Source organism: Zeus faber (genome assembly GCF_960531495.2).
Source record: "Zeus faber genome assembly, chromosome: 14".
NCBI classification, from domain to species: Eukaryota; Metazoa; Chordata; class Actinopteri; order Zeiformes; family Zeidae; genus Zeus; species Zeus faber.
Genome location: NC_137200.1, coordinates 9,161,763 through 9,176,566, shown reverse-complemented (window position 1 = coordinate 9,176,566; position 14,804 = coordinate 9,161,763). Strand labels below are relative to the sequence as shown.

At 46.8% G+C, this 14,804-nt stretch overlaps 1 protein-coding gene across 1 annotated transcript in view; it reads left to right on the top strand.

Annotated features, from left to right (window-relative positions):
- The window catches only part of ppm1e (protein phosphatase, Mg2+/Mn2+ dependent, 1E), a gene marked incomplete at both ends in the record, with an annotated part of 31,880 nt that extends 19,774 nt beyond the window's left edge, over positions 1-12,106 (top strand). The window contains 6 exons of the mRNA XM_080014213.1: positions 5,802-5,923; positions 7,741-7,940; positions 8,878-9,066; positions 9,705-9,848; positions 10,336-10,429; positions 11,112-12,106. Coding sequence (XP_079870339.1) covers positions 5,802-5,923; positions 7,741-7,940; positions 8,878-9,066; positions 9,705-9,848; positions 10,336-10,429; positions 11,112-12,106 — 1,744 coding nt within the window. The remainder of the gene's footprint in view (positions 1-5,801; positions 5,924-7,740; positions 7,941-8,877; positions 9,067-9,704; positions 9,849-10,335; positions 10,430-11,111) is intronic.
- Positions 12,107-14,804: the final 2,698 nt, after the last annotated feature.

The following is a 14,804-nucleotide window of genomic DNA, read 5'->3' as shown; positions in this document are numbered from 1 at the left end:
CGTTTTAAGACGTTTTCGATTTTGCTTTTTCCTGTTAAGTGAAATTCTCCCACCCAACCCGCTCCATTAAAAATCGAAATCTTCTCGTACTTTTTTTTTCCTCTCACAGATTTGTGTTTATTATTATTATAATTTTTTTTTGCAGCTCGCATGATTTCACCGTGACGCAACAAGCTTACAGGGAAGAGCACGATTGGCTGCCGATGGTTGTGCCCGGCATCCGATTGGTCCCCCCCTCCCCCGCATGTGTGAGTGAGAGAGAGGGGGGGAGAGAGGGACGGAGGGAGAGAAGAATTCTATGAATGGAAACACGGAGGAGGAGGATGAGGAGGAGAACAGTGGCGCCCAAACGTCAGCCATTTGCAGGTCGCCCAGGGAGAGCGGTGACGCAGCCGCCGCCGTTTTCATCTCGTCTTTCTCTGCCTTAATGCACACGCCCTCTCTCCCCCTCTCCCTCCCCCCTCTATCCTCTCCTCCTTCCCTCTGAGTCATTTGTCGAGAGTTTGTCATCAGGATAGCGAGAGAGAGAGGGACAGAGAGAGAGAGAGAGAGAGAGAGAGAGAGAGAAGCTAGTGCTCTGCCACCAGCGGACGTCACAGTTGCGTGTTTAGTGAATGTGTCACGGCGTCCATTGTACGAGAGCGAGGAGGTAAAACGGGCCGCGTGCGTACACGCTGCGCCGCCGTGACGCCCAGGCACAAGAGGTGCGAGCCGCCACCATTGCCGAGACACTTTCTGAGGTACTCATCCAGCGGCCGGGTGGGAATAGCGGTAAAAGCCATAACAACACTCACCGAGTGAGGTATAACACAGGTCAAAGTGAAGCCAGCCACCTCGGTGGACGACTGTTCCCTGTGGAATGAAGCCGCAAGAGGACACGCCCTTCCAGCGGATGCGCCGCAATGTATCCACCGTGTCGGTGACAGGTAGCTGCGGAACTGATTTCCTACCAAAGCCCGGTCTATGCTCCTGCGAAGGTACACGTAAACGTCCCGCAGCGACAGGGGCTATGTAGGTAGGCGTAGGGCGCGGAGGAGCCGACGCGCACGCCTCCCAAATCTCAGCAACACGCTGCGCGGCCCTCCACGGCCAAGGAGCCGATTGGTTGAACAGTCCAAATTCCTGTTGGGAGTCCGGTGAGAAACGGAGAAGATAGAAGTGCGCGACTTGCGGACGAGGTTGGGAATATGCATATCCGTGTTTTTGAGTTCTAAAGTTTTCAAATAAAGTTCAGATCCCTGTGTGTTCTGTACGTGGCGGTTCACTGAATGTGACACTGCCACCCAGTGGACAGGTAACGTGATACACAAAGTCCGTATGAGTATAAAAGAAAAACAGCCACGGGCAACGTCTCCGAACGACTCTCTGGCACGATCCAGCCTTTATCCCAGAAATTCCTCTGGTTGGCCGAACTGCTGTAGCCTTACCTAAGTGCTCATGAGCTGACAACCATGCACCTTGTTTTTTCCTGTAAGGTCCAACACAACAGTGCAAACAGTGGAATTATTTTTGGCTTACGTCGGAAATAAAACGCATTATCGTCCGGGCTCCAGGCAGGTTATCCGCTCTTTGACGTCTTTATTTAAAAAAAAAAAAGAAGCACCGCCAATAAAACCTTTAATATATCAAGTGAAATACAGAAATATTCTGTTGTTGGCCACAGCTGTATTATGGGGGCTGGTGGTTCGGGTTGACCTCTGACCTCTGGTTACATAACTGCAGCACTTCAGCGGTGCGGTTGAGATGTCCCTCGGTTAACATAGAAAAGTATATTGGAGGATATTCATAATAAAGTAAAAAATATCCGCAAGATTATTTTACAGTTGCATAAAAATGTAATCAGGGAATAAGCCTTTCCCCCGGTCTTCTAATTACATTTTTAGTAATTACCTACTGGATAGTCCTTTCCATTTGTTTCATTACACTCTCTTCCTCATCCTCTTCTTAAGACAATGAGGGAATGAAATAATCTTTGTATATAATTTCTGTACTTTATGTTTCACTGCTTAAAATGTTCTGGTTAATTTTCCATCATCCTGTCATATTCTATCATGTCCCATTTATTTACACTTTTTATTTTCATATTTTTATCCCACTATTTTTTTTTGTTATTATTACTGCCTCTTGTTTTGATGTGAGCTGCTGAGAATTTGCAATCCATTCAATTTGTCCGTCCGTCCGTTCGTCTATCTATCTTATCTATTTGACACATATTGTGGCCCCTGATGAGTGAGTAGGCAGTAAGGAGGAGTAACTCTGTGTAGAGTGTGTGCAGGCGTTCACCAAACAACATGTTTGGATTAATGCAATCGCTCCTAGTCATGTCGTGACTTGTGTGTAAAAAAAACCCAACATATATATATATATATATATATATATATATATATATATATATGCCCCGTTGTTTCGATTTTCATCGTAGGTGGGAGTCAACTGATGACCTTTCCACGGCATGTGTGTGTGTGGGTGGGGGCGTCTGAAAAGCCCACTGCGTGATTGGTTACATATGCTCACACACACACACACACACACACACACACACACACACACACACACACACACACACACACACACACACACACACACACACACACACAATGCTAAAAAGGCTGCATTTCAACTCTGTGTATCGGCTTCATTTATTGACTTTATTGAGGGAAGAAAATGGATGATATGTGTGTTGGACGTGTGCTATGATGTGACCTCATTAATATGTGAGCATGTTTCATTTTGAATTGGCGAGTCTTCTTCTTGACGAGTGACTCTGTAAAAGGATTTGTTAAATTTTCTGACTTCTTCCAAATGAAATTGCTGATTGCACGGTATGAGTAAATGTGTCACGGTAGCTTCTTTTCAGCTGTAGGCAGAGATGTGTTTATTTAAAAGCAGTGTATGACCCGATATTGAAATGAAGACTGGAAATGAAGATGATTGGCTGTTGACATGAATCGTTTGGGAACTGCTATGGGAGTCACTATTTGGATATTTGCATTTGCGTCAACCCGCAACATTTTGTCGTTGATGTGATTTGCTTCTTAATTGTCGCTCGGCTACGTGTTGAACAAATTAACTCCGATTTGACTCGAGCTGCATCAAATTCTCACGATACCGTGGCCGATGCCCCCCAAAAACGTCCCCTTACTCATTCGTGAGAATCGCAGTGAGCAACCAAGACGACTGGGGCTCACAGAAAAGCCCCTTGAAGCAAACCTTGGTTCAATTCAAGTTTATATTTAAGTCGACTCCCGCCTCTGGATGGGAGCCGATAGGTTGCCATGGCTACCACCGTCTAGCGGTGGCCTGGTTACCCGAGCAACCCACCTTATAGAGCAGGCGTCATTGAGGCGTCCTTGAAATGCTCCACTTGTGCTCCACACACACACACACACACACACACACACACACACACACACACACACACACACACACACACACACACACACACACACACACACACACACACACACACACACACACACACACACACACACACACACACACACACACGGCCAGTAGCAGCTCTGGCTGTTTGTACCATGGTGCTAGAAATGTGACTATGAAGGATTCGTATCAGTTTGATTTTGAAAGTATGCTCACGACCAGACATCATCTCATCATCTGTAAGTTTACAGGTTCTCCATTTTGGAAGGGCTAAAGTGATTTTGTTGGATCATTCGAATAACAGATATGACTGTTTGCGCTACATTTGCACACGCCACTTTCACTTTTTGCGGCAGGTTTTATGGCTGAATGTTTGCCGCTCGCCATTGTGTTGCCGCTGCTGTCATTGACAGCTGATAGGGTTTAACACCGGCATTCTGTAGAAAAGCTGACTTGTTGCCATAGCGACACATTCAAAGCGAAATCCTTTAGTTACAAGCATCATATCTACTTTGAACCGTCTTGATCAGTTGCCATATAGATGTCAACTCAGTGCATGCTTTCATTTTGATAACCCATAATTCCACGGTGCCAAAAACAAACAGAACCGATGACACCGAAAAAAAATCCTATTCCTCACGATATCGTACTTCATGCTGTCAAAAGGTCTTATCTGTGTTTTGGAGCCACGTTAGGCTATTTTTGTCGGCTCAACAGGACTAGTTGGTCCTGCTTAACTTTTGAAAATGTAAATTTTTTCATCATAATGCAGAATTTCTGTAAGATCTCCCTCAAATATTAAACACCTGTGCTATTGGCTGAGCTTAAACGAAGGGGCCGTTGTGATTGGTTGAGACCTTGCACATAATAGTAGCATGAAAAAATCCTTTTATATAACAGAAAATGAGAAGGCCGATGCTCAAGTCAGGGCTTCAAAAGCGGCGCGTTCACCCACCCCGCCCCCCGAACAGAGACAAACGAATCGGGACGGGCTAATTGTGTACAGGCGCCCCTCGTTGTCCCCGGGGCCCGCTTGTGGCTTTTTGAGCCCATCTGCCACCATCACAACGCGGTGCCAAGAGACGGACGGCCCCCCTCTGCATGGCTTCAACATTCATATCCCACTGTCATCTTCAGCAGCCGGGACGCCGCTTCTCACTGAAACTGCGGGGCCAATGGGGCAAACGGTTACGCCTTCATAATGCTCAAAATAATGCTCAATCTCCTTCCTGAACATGGGGTTGGTTATCCTTCCGCATGAAACACTTTGACACTGACAGTTCACTTTATGCCAGTCTAGTTTTATGAGATTAGAAAAGCTTTGCTATGCATGTCTTTTTCTTTGCGACCGCTGGAATGGAATCGAACGGAATTTGGTCTTGGCAACACGGAGCGACCAACAGAGCTCTTGAAGGACCGACCAGCAGCGCTCCGAGCGAAGATATGCGGCGAGATGCAGTGCCAATGTTCCCCCCCTCTCTGGAGAGCTCCCCCGCCATTTTCTTTTAATTCCCAAAGTGCTGCCGGGTCGGCAGTGTGGTCAGCCCCCAGCGCCGGCCGCTGGTTATGAAACGAGGCGCTCGTGTCATCTCATCCCTTCCACCGTTTCTCCTCTGCGCTTTTGATTAACGACTGATTGGATGGCCCAGAAAAGCCGAGCTGGAGCGCCGGGAATATTGGATGTGACCTTGATTGCAAGGCCGCCGCGTGGAGCGCGCGCGCGTGCCCCGGTTCGAACCCGGAGCGATTAATAGAAGGACGGTGAACCTCGCTAAATATGGGAACACTTCTACTTGTGCAGTGATTAATGTTTGTTTTACCACAGGATCCACAACTGGGTTAAATGAGTAGTTTTACTGCACGTGAAACAGTTAGGGTTTTTGGAATCGTTGCACGCACACACACACACACACACACACACACACACACACACACAAAGACACACATTAAAAGATCTGGATGTATAACTCCTCTTAGTCTTTAGTTAATTTTGTCCTGCAAATCATTGTCAATTTTACTCATTAGGAACAGCCATTTAGTTATAATTGGAGCATGTATTACTGTGATTTATCTTTTGGAGTTGCAGGACACTTTCTTTGTGAAATGAAATAGTTATGAAAAAAGGACCTTTGAGTTGAAATAATTGGTTAAACACCGTAATGTTTGGTAATGAATTGGGCAGGGATATTTGACGATGGCCTCATTTGCTCCAAGCGTCACATTTATAGAATGTAAAATAAACTTGTGAGATGGAACAGCGATAGCCAGTTATCGCTGCCACCTGTTGCTGCGTTGCCCTTACCTGATTCTCTCTTTCTCCCCCTCCCTCCCTCCCTCTCTCTCTCTCTCCGTCTCTCTTGCGCGCTCTCTCGCTCTCTCTCTCTTTCTCATCTATCTGCCCTTCCCTCCCACTCCCACAGTAACTGCCCCTGCTCCCTGGCGGCGGCCCTGGCCCGGGCTACAGCCGACAGCATCATGCAGAGCGACCTCTCCATCCACCACATCAACAAGAACGCGGAGGATGGAGCCGACACTCCGCCCCGTGAGTCCCGCTGGAAGGGCCTGTGTGTGTATGTGTGTGTGTGTGTGTGTGTGTGTGTGTGTTTGCGTGCGTGCGCGCGCATGCGTGTGTGTGTTGTGTCTCCATGTGTGTATATGTGTACCAGAGATTTAAGGTTGTTGTTTTTTAAGTTCCACATTTTCTAATTCTTTTTACCTTCTATACTATTTCAAGACTACTTTTTTCAATTGATTTAAGGTGGCCTGATTTTGATTTATATTATATATATATATATGTGTGTGTGTGTGTATTTATTACAATTTTATTAGAGAAAAAGGTTTGGTTTGTACATTTCTTTTAATTTGGGTTTTAGTTTTTGTTAACTGTTATTTCTACCTGTGCATTGCAATTCTTTGAGAAGCGTGGATTTACTGCACTTAAATATTACAATTATTTGATCACAATTCCTTTTTAAACACTATAAAACCTCTCAAATGCATGGTTCTCTCTTCTGAGTTTTGGTCAAGTTCATTTTGAGCAATAATTTGCTTTTAGGGAAACAATTTAAACAATTTCAAAACTGCAAATACTACTGATTTGATTGTGCTTTGTAATGGAGAAAATCCCAATACTTTGACTTGTAATCCTATAATGTGATACCATTCTGCATCTAAATCAAATGTACGGTGCCTTCAAAAAGTCTTCAGTCCCCAACCCTTTTTTTTTTCTGGGAATATTTATTTGTCAGTCACACTCTGTTGCTCAGTACTCGAACTGCCTCTCGCATATGTGACGGGGCGGGATTTGCCAGGGTTCGCGCTTTGGGTCACCTTCCTGCTTAAAGACAAACTTCAGATGAACTTGAATTTAAGATGAAGTTCAAGCAGGTTTTTTATCGAGAATCTCTCTGTGTTGCGCACCCTTCCTCTTCCCATCAGTCCCGATCAGCCTGCCACTCCGCTGCTGAACGCAGCTCCAACACCTAACACCGCCACACGTTACATTTGGGGGGTGGCGTGCTGGGACTGACCGGTGTGTAGTTTTCGATTTACACCACACATATCGCTTTGTGTTTCGAGCCAAAAGGATATGTTTTCGTTCAGCCAGGGCTTCTCCTCCATACGGCCCATTTGGTGCAATGCTTTGGAGACCCTGGAGCCATGAACATCGTGACTTCTGCAACTCGGCCACAGTGACGTCACAGTCGCTTCTCTAACAAGCGGCATTCTTGTTTTGTGCCTAAAGTTCGGGGGGGTGGCCTGACTGAGGCCCTGTGGCTGTGGCTGTGGCTGTAATTTTAACTTTTTCCACATCTGTATGACGGACCGCACTGAGCCCGGGGAGCCCGGGGATTCATCAACGGAACAAATCCAATTGTAATATCGTTAAAATTCATTTAGTCGGATAAAATATAATATGAAAACTGTTTTGGGGGCTGACATTTTTTTTTTAAGTGAAATGGACTGTGACTGGAACAGCCTGGTGGATACAGTATGTCAACTGTGGTTGACTGGCTGCGAAACTGTGCATCTGTGCGCCTGCTTGGTGCTTAGTGTGTGTGTGTGTGTGTGTATGCGCATGAGTGTCCGTGTGAGAGAGAGAGAGAGCGAGAGAGAGAGAGAGAGCGCACATGCCCACAACAAGGGTTTTCACAGTGCGTTTAAACCCACAGCGATTTATTTTCTCCGTCACCATTTGCTGAAGTGACCGCCAGCGCTTGCATGTTCGGCAAAAGCACGCGGCCCTTCTCCCAGGGTAGCATAAATGATGGGAACCACCATTCTTACAAGGCCCGGGGTTGGAATATATGTCGGAGCCCACGTGTGAGCGCGTCCTCCTGTGTCCCCCTTTCCCCTCAGAGCTGGAGTCGGTGAAGCTGGCGCGGTGCGTGTTCAACGGGCTGTTCGACACGTGCTGCCTCTGGCTCAAGGAGTTCCCGTACCGCCGCCGCCCGCAGCCCTACTACGAGACCTCCATCCACGCCATAAAGAACATGAGGCGCAAGATGGAGGACAAGCACATCATCATACCGGACTTCAACACACTCTTCAACATCCAGGTCTGAGTTTCCAGTAGAGACGTTGGAGTCACACAAGGGTATTGACTCCATCTGTCTGGTGGTGGCAGGAGTCATGTAGTTGCCATGCCCCAGGGGGTCTGTCAGAGACGTAACTGCAACAACAGAGCCTCTGGGGCGTTTAAGTCTATCTATTTATTTCACACGTCTATATTGATGTTCGCTCTAATTCAAACATGCTCTGAAAATAATTTGCCAAAACCAGGAGGAAAAAAAACCCCTAAAAAACGCAACGTCCTACAGTTTCTAAAGATAGAGAGTATACTGTATATTCACTATTATTACAAATGCAAACAAAAGCTGTTCAGGACACAAACTTGGTTCATAATTGGCTGCGACAACTCGCCGCGACGCTTCCTGCTTTCGATCGCCATGACAACAGGCCGGGCACAGGCCCCAACCCCACGCGCCCCTGGGATCCATTCCAAGACTCCTCATATAATTACTTCATCGTTTAGTCAGCTCGCTTATCCCGTTTTGTTGAATGTGCTAATGGCTGCTAAGCCAGCTAATTGGCGATAATACTTAATTAATGAAAGGATTCTGAGGATGGCAACCGCAAGTTATGCTTGGAAATTTTAATTTTTTTTCTCAAATAGGTAGAGTTCAGCACTGATGATATCACAGCACAGATGCATCACATTTAATTAATTTTTTGGACAAATAAGACGTATATAAATAAATAAGGAAAACCAAAATTGTCAGTGAAGATTCTACAAAAGACAAAATTAGTGTGGGAGGCTTTAATAACCCAACTGTTATTTATCACACCTAGTTGACACACTTCTCTGCAGTTTAATTTGACACCAATATACGACACCAACAATTTTTAACACATATATTTACTGAGTATGTAATGTGCTCAGGCCATTTTTCCATGGCTGCAAGCACGTGACCCGCTCCCCATCCGTCTCCCCAGGACCAGGAGGAGCAGGCCTTCTTTGCGGTGTTCGACGGTCACGGCGGCGTCGATGCTGCCATATACGCAGCCAACCACCTCCACGTCAACCTATTTCGCCAGGAATCGCTTAGCCAGGACCCCGTGGAAGCCCTGTGCGGGGCGTTCAAACTCACAGACCAGCGCTTTGTCCAGAAGGCCTCACGCGAGGTAGTGTGCTCTTGAAATATGTCATTTCTAATTGCTTCAATTTTTCAACAATTGTCTCTCCGTTTGAAACCATTTAAATATGCCTAGAGGTACTGTAGTGTGAGGATATCTTTATAGTAAATTATGAACTTTCGATCGCTGTCAGTGTCGGAGGGGCCTTTGAGGGCGTGGCCCTTTGAGGCTCCAGAATTGCTGATTGCGGTGTGAAACGATGGTATTGATATTGATGGAATGATATTTGTTCCTCAGTTCTGCAAGTTCTGAATTTGGGCAACAAAAAAAAAAAAGCCTGTTAAGTCCGCAGAAAACTGAAAGTTGCTTCCAGAAAGATTGTTCCAGACATCACAACACATCTGGTGTTTTGACGATTTGTGTGGGAATTCGATGGGAGTTCGGAGGGCACAGAGAGTTGCTTTCCTTGACCAGAGGGGTCGCCAGTGAGGCCCGTTATCCTATTTCATTTCAGGCCTTGTGTTCAGTGAGGTTGGGCCATGAACAGTTATTAATGATGAGAAACAATAGAAACTGGGTTGGAACAATAGCGAACGAATCCTTTTAAATGTTTATAATAAGGGATAATAATAATAAGGCGAAAAAAAAATTGTGTACAGTTATCAATGTGTGTGTGCACTTATCAGAAGTTGCGGTGCGGCACAACAGGCGTGGTGACCTTCCTAAGGGGCAAGACTCTCTACGTGGCCTGGCTGGGAGACTCCCAGGTGATGCTGGTGAGGAGAGGGCAGGCGGTAGAACTGATGAAACCTCACAAACCCGACCGAGAGGTAACTAACACACACACACACACACACACACACACACACACACACACACACACACACACACACACACACACACACACACACACACACACACAGACACACACACACACAATAAATTGGAATAAGGACAACATCTATACTGTAAAAATCTATCAAATTGTTACATTAGTTAGTGAATTATTAATTCAATTCAAATTGAATAAAATAGGAATAAAAATGAAAAACATAGATTTACTAAGCCAGGTAGAATTGTCTGCCGACGGAGTGAGATAACTCGAACTTGATGAGGTGCCTTCAAACAAGGAATAGAATAGAATCTTATAGACAGCCAACAAACATCATCAAGATGTCTTCAAATGTCTTCTTTCAGAGTGGAGTTGCCTAAAGCAATAACCTGAATTCCCTGGAAGGAATCCCCCTTTTCTATGTGAGACCGTTGCAGACGAATGTTCTCAAACCTAATCCCTCTGTGCCGTTACTGTGTTTGCAGGACGAGAAGCAGAGGATCGAGGCTCTCGGTGGCTGCGTGATCTGGTTTGGAACGTGGAGAGTGAACGGCAGCCTGTCTGTATCTCGAGCCATAGGTAAACTGCTGCGCTGTGTGTTTAATTCTAACTGTTCACAGCTTAAATAGTGAGAAACTTCCCACTCGGCAGTCGCTCACTGTGCTTAAATGCAGTTCAATGGGGCAAACGTTTAAACCCTGATTCGCACCGAATGCGTATCCGCATCTGGCAGTCGGAGCTTCCCAATAATAGCCGCCTGATGAACTGCATCTCAGTTTTGCATCCCAAGATATGTCCGAAAAAATGGCAGCGCCATTTTTTTCCAGTACCACAGAAATTTGTTTGCTCAGCTGGACATTTACCACGTTGCGAGAAGGAGAGTTATAATATAAAATATAAATAAATTAATAATATAATAAAAAAAATACACACAATTCACATTTTCATAAAATGTGAATTGTGACATTGTGACATATTTAATTTGTTTTAAAATACTTCTGGTCACAGTGTCGCATGGAATCTTGTGGCATGAATTGAAAATTCTGAATGAATGGACGTCCAGTTTGTTCTTGTAGTTTGACGTATTGAAGCAGGTGTGAATCTGGCCTAAGCATAAAAAAAAACCCCTAAAAAAAACATGCTCCATCTCCTTTGAGAAAACGTTGGGTAAAATGAAAGAGTTGAGAAATCTCACCACACACTTACTTATTTAGATGTTCTCCTTCAGTCTCTTGATGTCGATGGCGTTCTGTGTCCGCAGGCGACTCGGAGCACAAGCCATACATCTGTGGCGATGCCGACCACAGCGTCTTCCCTTTGGACGGTTCTGAAGACTACCTGATCCTGGCCTGTGATGGCTTCTGGGACACGGTGAGCCCTGACGAGGCTGTGCGCGTGGTCAGTGACCATCTGCAGGAGAACGCCGGCGACACCGGCATGGTGGCCCACAAGCTGGTGGCGTCGGCCAGAGATGCGGGCTCCAGCGATAACATCACCGTCATCGTGGTCTTCCTGCGGGACCCGCGCTCCCCGCTGACCTCCGGCACCGAAGAGGAGGAAGAGGAAGGTGGGGCCGAGCAAGAGGTGGTGGCAGAAGAGGAGGAGGCAGCGTCAGAGGTGGAGGAGGAAGAAGAGGAGGGGGAAGAAGATGAAGCTGCGAAGGGCGAGAGGAGGGGCGGCGGCGAAGGAGGCACCAATGCCGATGTCGGGGGGAAGAGCCGCGGCGGCTGGCCCCTGCAGCAGTGCTCGGCCCCGGCCGACCTGGGCTACGAGGACCGAATGGACTCGTTCACGGACAGAACCAGCCTCAGCCTTCTGGGGCCCGTGTTGGATGAAGGCCGGGTCACGCTCACCCAGGCATCGGACGCACACACCGCCCCCGTGGGGCTCGTGCAAGACTCGGCGTGGGGAGCAGCAGCGGGAGCTCTGTTTTGCCCCTGGCTAGAAGAAGGCCACCTAGGGCCCAGAGCTAGGCCCAAGCCCTGCGTCCCCTCCTGCCAGGAGCCCAGCTCTCCTACTTCTACGGACCTGCCGTGGCCCCAGACGGCCACGCTGTTTGGGCAGTCCAGGATGCAAACCAGGAGGATGGTTTGTGATGGTTTGAGTCCCCGGTGGGGCAGGAGGTGTGCAGCCAGAGTTCCAAGGGAGCACCCGGGGCTGCGGCGTTCCTGCAGCAGAGCGCCCTACCCACTGCACTGCCCCGACTGGAGGCCTGGGGTGGCACTGCCTCACTTACCCCATGACGCCACCATCTGAAGAGGTGGTCCCCATCTCCAGCATCTCCCCAATCCATAAAGACCGCCCCCCCCCCCAAACCTCCGCTGACCCGACCACCTCAGCTCTTAAACTCTGCGCCCTTCAAAGCAGCTCTTTCCCGGTCATTTCCGTGACTTTCCAATCCCTGTCGGAAGAGAGCGACACGCATCGTCACCGTAAAATCTCACCAATCCCAAGCTTCCCAACGGCAGACCACATGTAAAACACACCCGGCCCTTCTGTGTCGTCGGCACCGAGGTGCGTGCAAGAGGACGTCCGCTCTCTGCCGTAAAGCACCGACCATGGAAAAAAGGACCAGAAAGTGGATGAAAGAGAGCCCTCGGAATCATTGCTCCTGTCCCGGATGGGAAGCGGGCACTCGATGTTCTGCTCCCGTTTTCAACGCAAAAGATGAACACAGCCATTATCTACCCCCTCTATGTCCATAGATAAAAGCGCTTAACAAGGGATTATAAGATTAGCAGTCCCTAAATAAATGCTACATGTAGAGTGATATGTATTCTAGATGGGGGAAACAATAGCATGATAATGATGTTAAAGAGGGGGGACATTGTGTTTCTTTTTTTTGTGTGTGTGTGTGTGTGTGTTTTTTTTAAGGATATTCTATAGTCTTTGTTAGACCACAGTTATTCACAGGCAGGCTGGCTAAGCAGCCATGCCTATTACATTGAATTTTGCGTTTACAGACAACCTGTCGAGCACAAGTATTTTCCAGTCGTATTGATATGTGTCAAGTGCCCTGTTTGATGTCGGTGTTTCCATTGTTTTTGTTGTTTTTAACTGGGCCACGAGAGTTTGGACATAGCTGCAGAACATGTGCCTTCCAGACATGCCGCTGAAGCAGTGAACTTTCTCGAGAGAGAAATAAAAAGGAGGGTTTCCTTCAGAAACGGGAGCACCGACGCGTCAGTCAGTTAGGCGAGCGTCAGGAGTCGCGCTCTCCGAAGGAGTGACATATCAACTGTTTTATCTCTCCTCCTTTGAGTCTATATTACTGAAACTGTGTGACGCGTGAAGCTCAAAAGCCATAGACTTAGTTTGTCGACTTGTGTTGCGCCTGACACACGTTTTCTCAACCTCTTGAAAATGTCCCAAAGCCACCGCCACCCTGGATAACGCCGCGTATGTCCAGCCCCTGTCCTTAGCAATGACCAGGTTCTGTAATCGGTGCCTCCACTCTCTTGGCCCAGACAATAGTTATAATAATAGTGTTTAAAACACCCAGCAGGTCTCTCAATATCAGCGTTGGGAATACTGGCAGTCATCCAACACCAGGAGTTCTTGTGCCATCCCCGACCAACTACCACACTGTGCCATCACCTCTTTTTTAGTTTCTTTGAAATCATCTCGGTCATTCATCTAAATTGCACAAACTACCATTCTGATCCATAAAAAATTATATATATATATTTATAGGTACATATTCACCTTCATATAAAAGTGACATCTCCAATCCCCCATCCTCCGATTCCCTCCAATAATAAATACATTTACAGTTTTTCCACCACATGACGTCGGTCGAGATGAGAGTCCGTAAGCCCCCTCCCCGGCACATCAGGAATTAGCCGGGTGAGAGTCCTCTGCGTGTCGTGTCATATCATAAAAATAAGGCGTCGGACTTGCCCAAAATATGGACTTTCGATTCCAACGCGATTTGGAGCCTGCCTTTCAATGGGGCAAATGTAATGTTTTATTTTTTGAATAACCACCTCATCCCAGTAAATTCCTTTTGTCTTGTAACAGGCAGAGTTTGAAAATGTAAATGAATTCATTCCTGCTTTGAATTGACCGCAAGACAATATTTGGCCAAAGACGGCGTCCAATTATTAAATAACGCCTAGAAGATAAAGCCAGCAGATCAAGAGACACCCCGCGTTCCATTCCCTCCTCCCTCTGCTCCTTAATATTTCACTGCTGGGTTCCCACCAAGGGAAAAAAAAAAAAAAAAAAAGTTTCAACCAAAATAATAAAGAAAATACAACACACAAGAAAACCCTCCCTTCAAAAAGTTGGAAATAAGAAATGTATATTCTGTACATATACTATGGAGCTCCAGGGTCAACAATGTCACTGTTTAAGCAATAAAAGAAAAAAAAAAAAAAAAAAAGTTACCCACCGCGTATGGAGAGGAGACGCCCTCAGCCCCCCCAAAGCCCCCGCACTCCATCTGTGTCTCACTTCAGGAATCCTTCATGACTCTGCACTGTGTGTCTTAACATACACAGGAAAAATAAGAAAATTGGAAAAAACGCTTGTCCCCACCACCCGTAAGCAATAATGGATTTTTTTTAAATGGGAAACCTAGCATGGAGAAAAGGCTCTTTCATAGGGTTTGTCTTCACAAATAGGGGGTGGGTGGGTGGGTGGCTCCCTACCTCTTTTTCTTTGGTTTTCTTGGGGTGGGGTGAGGTGGGTGGATATAATCAAGGGGTCCTGTCTCGAAGCTGCACCCAGGCCTCGAAATCTATGCGAGAGGGCGTGAGGTGCTGAGCTACTGAGGTGCTGGATGTGGGACACAGCCTGGGCCGGGAGATAGGACCAAGCCATCAGTCTGTTCAGTATAGGGCCGTCTCTCTCACACACACACACACACACACTCGCGCACACAGCAGAATTTGAAGACAAACCCGTGATTGGCTCTTCCTCTGAAAAAATAAATAAAATAAATGCTGTTTAG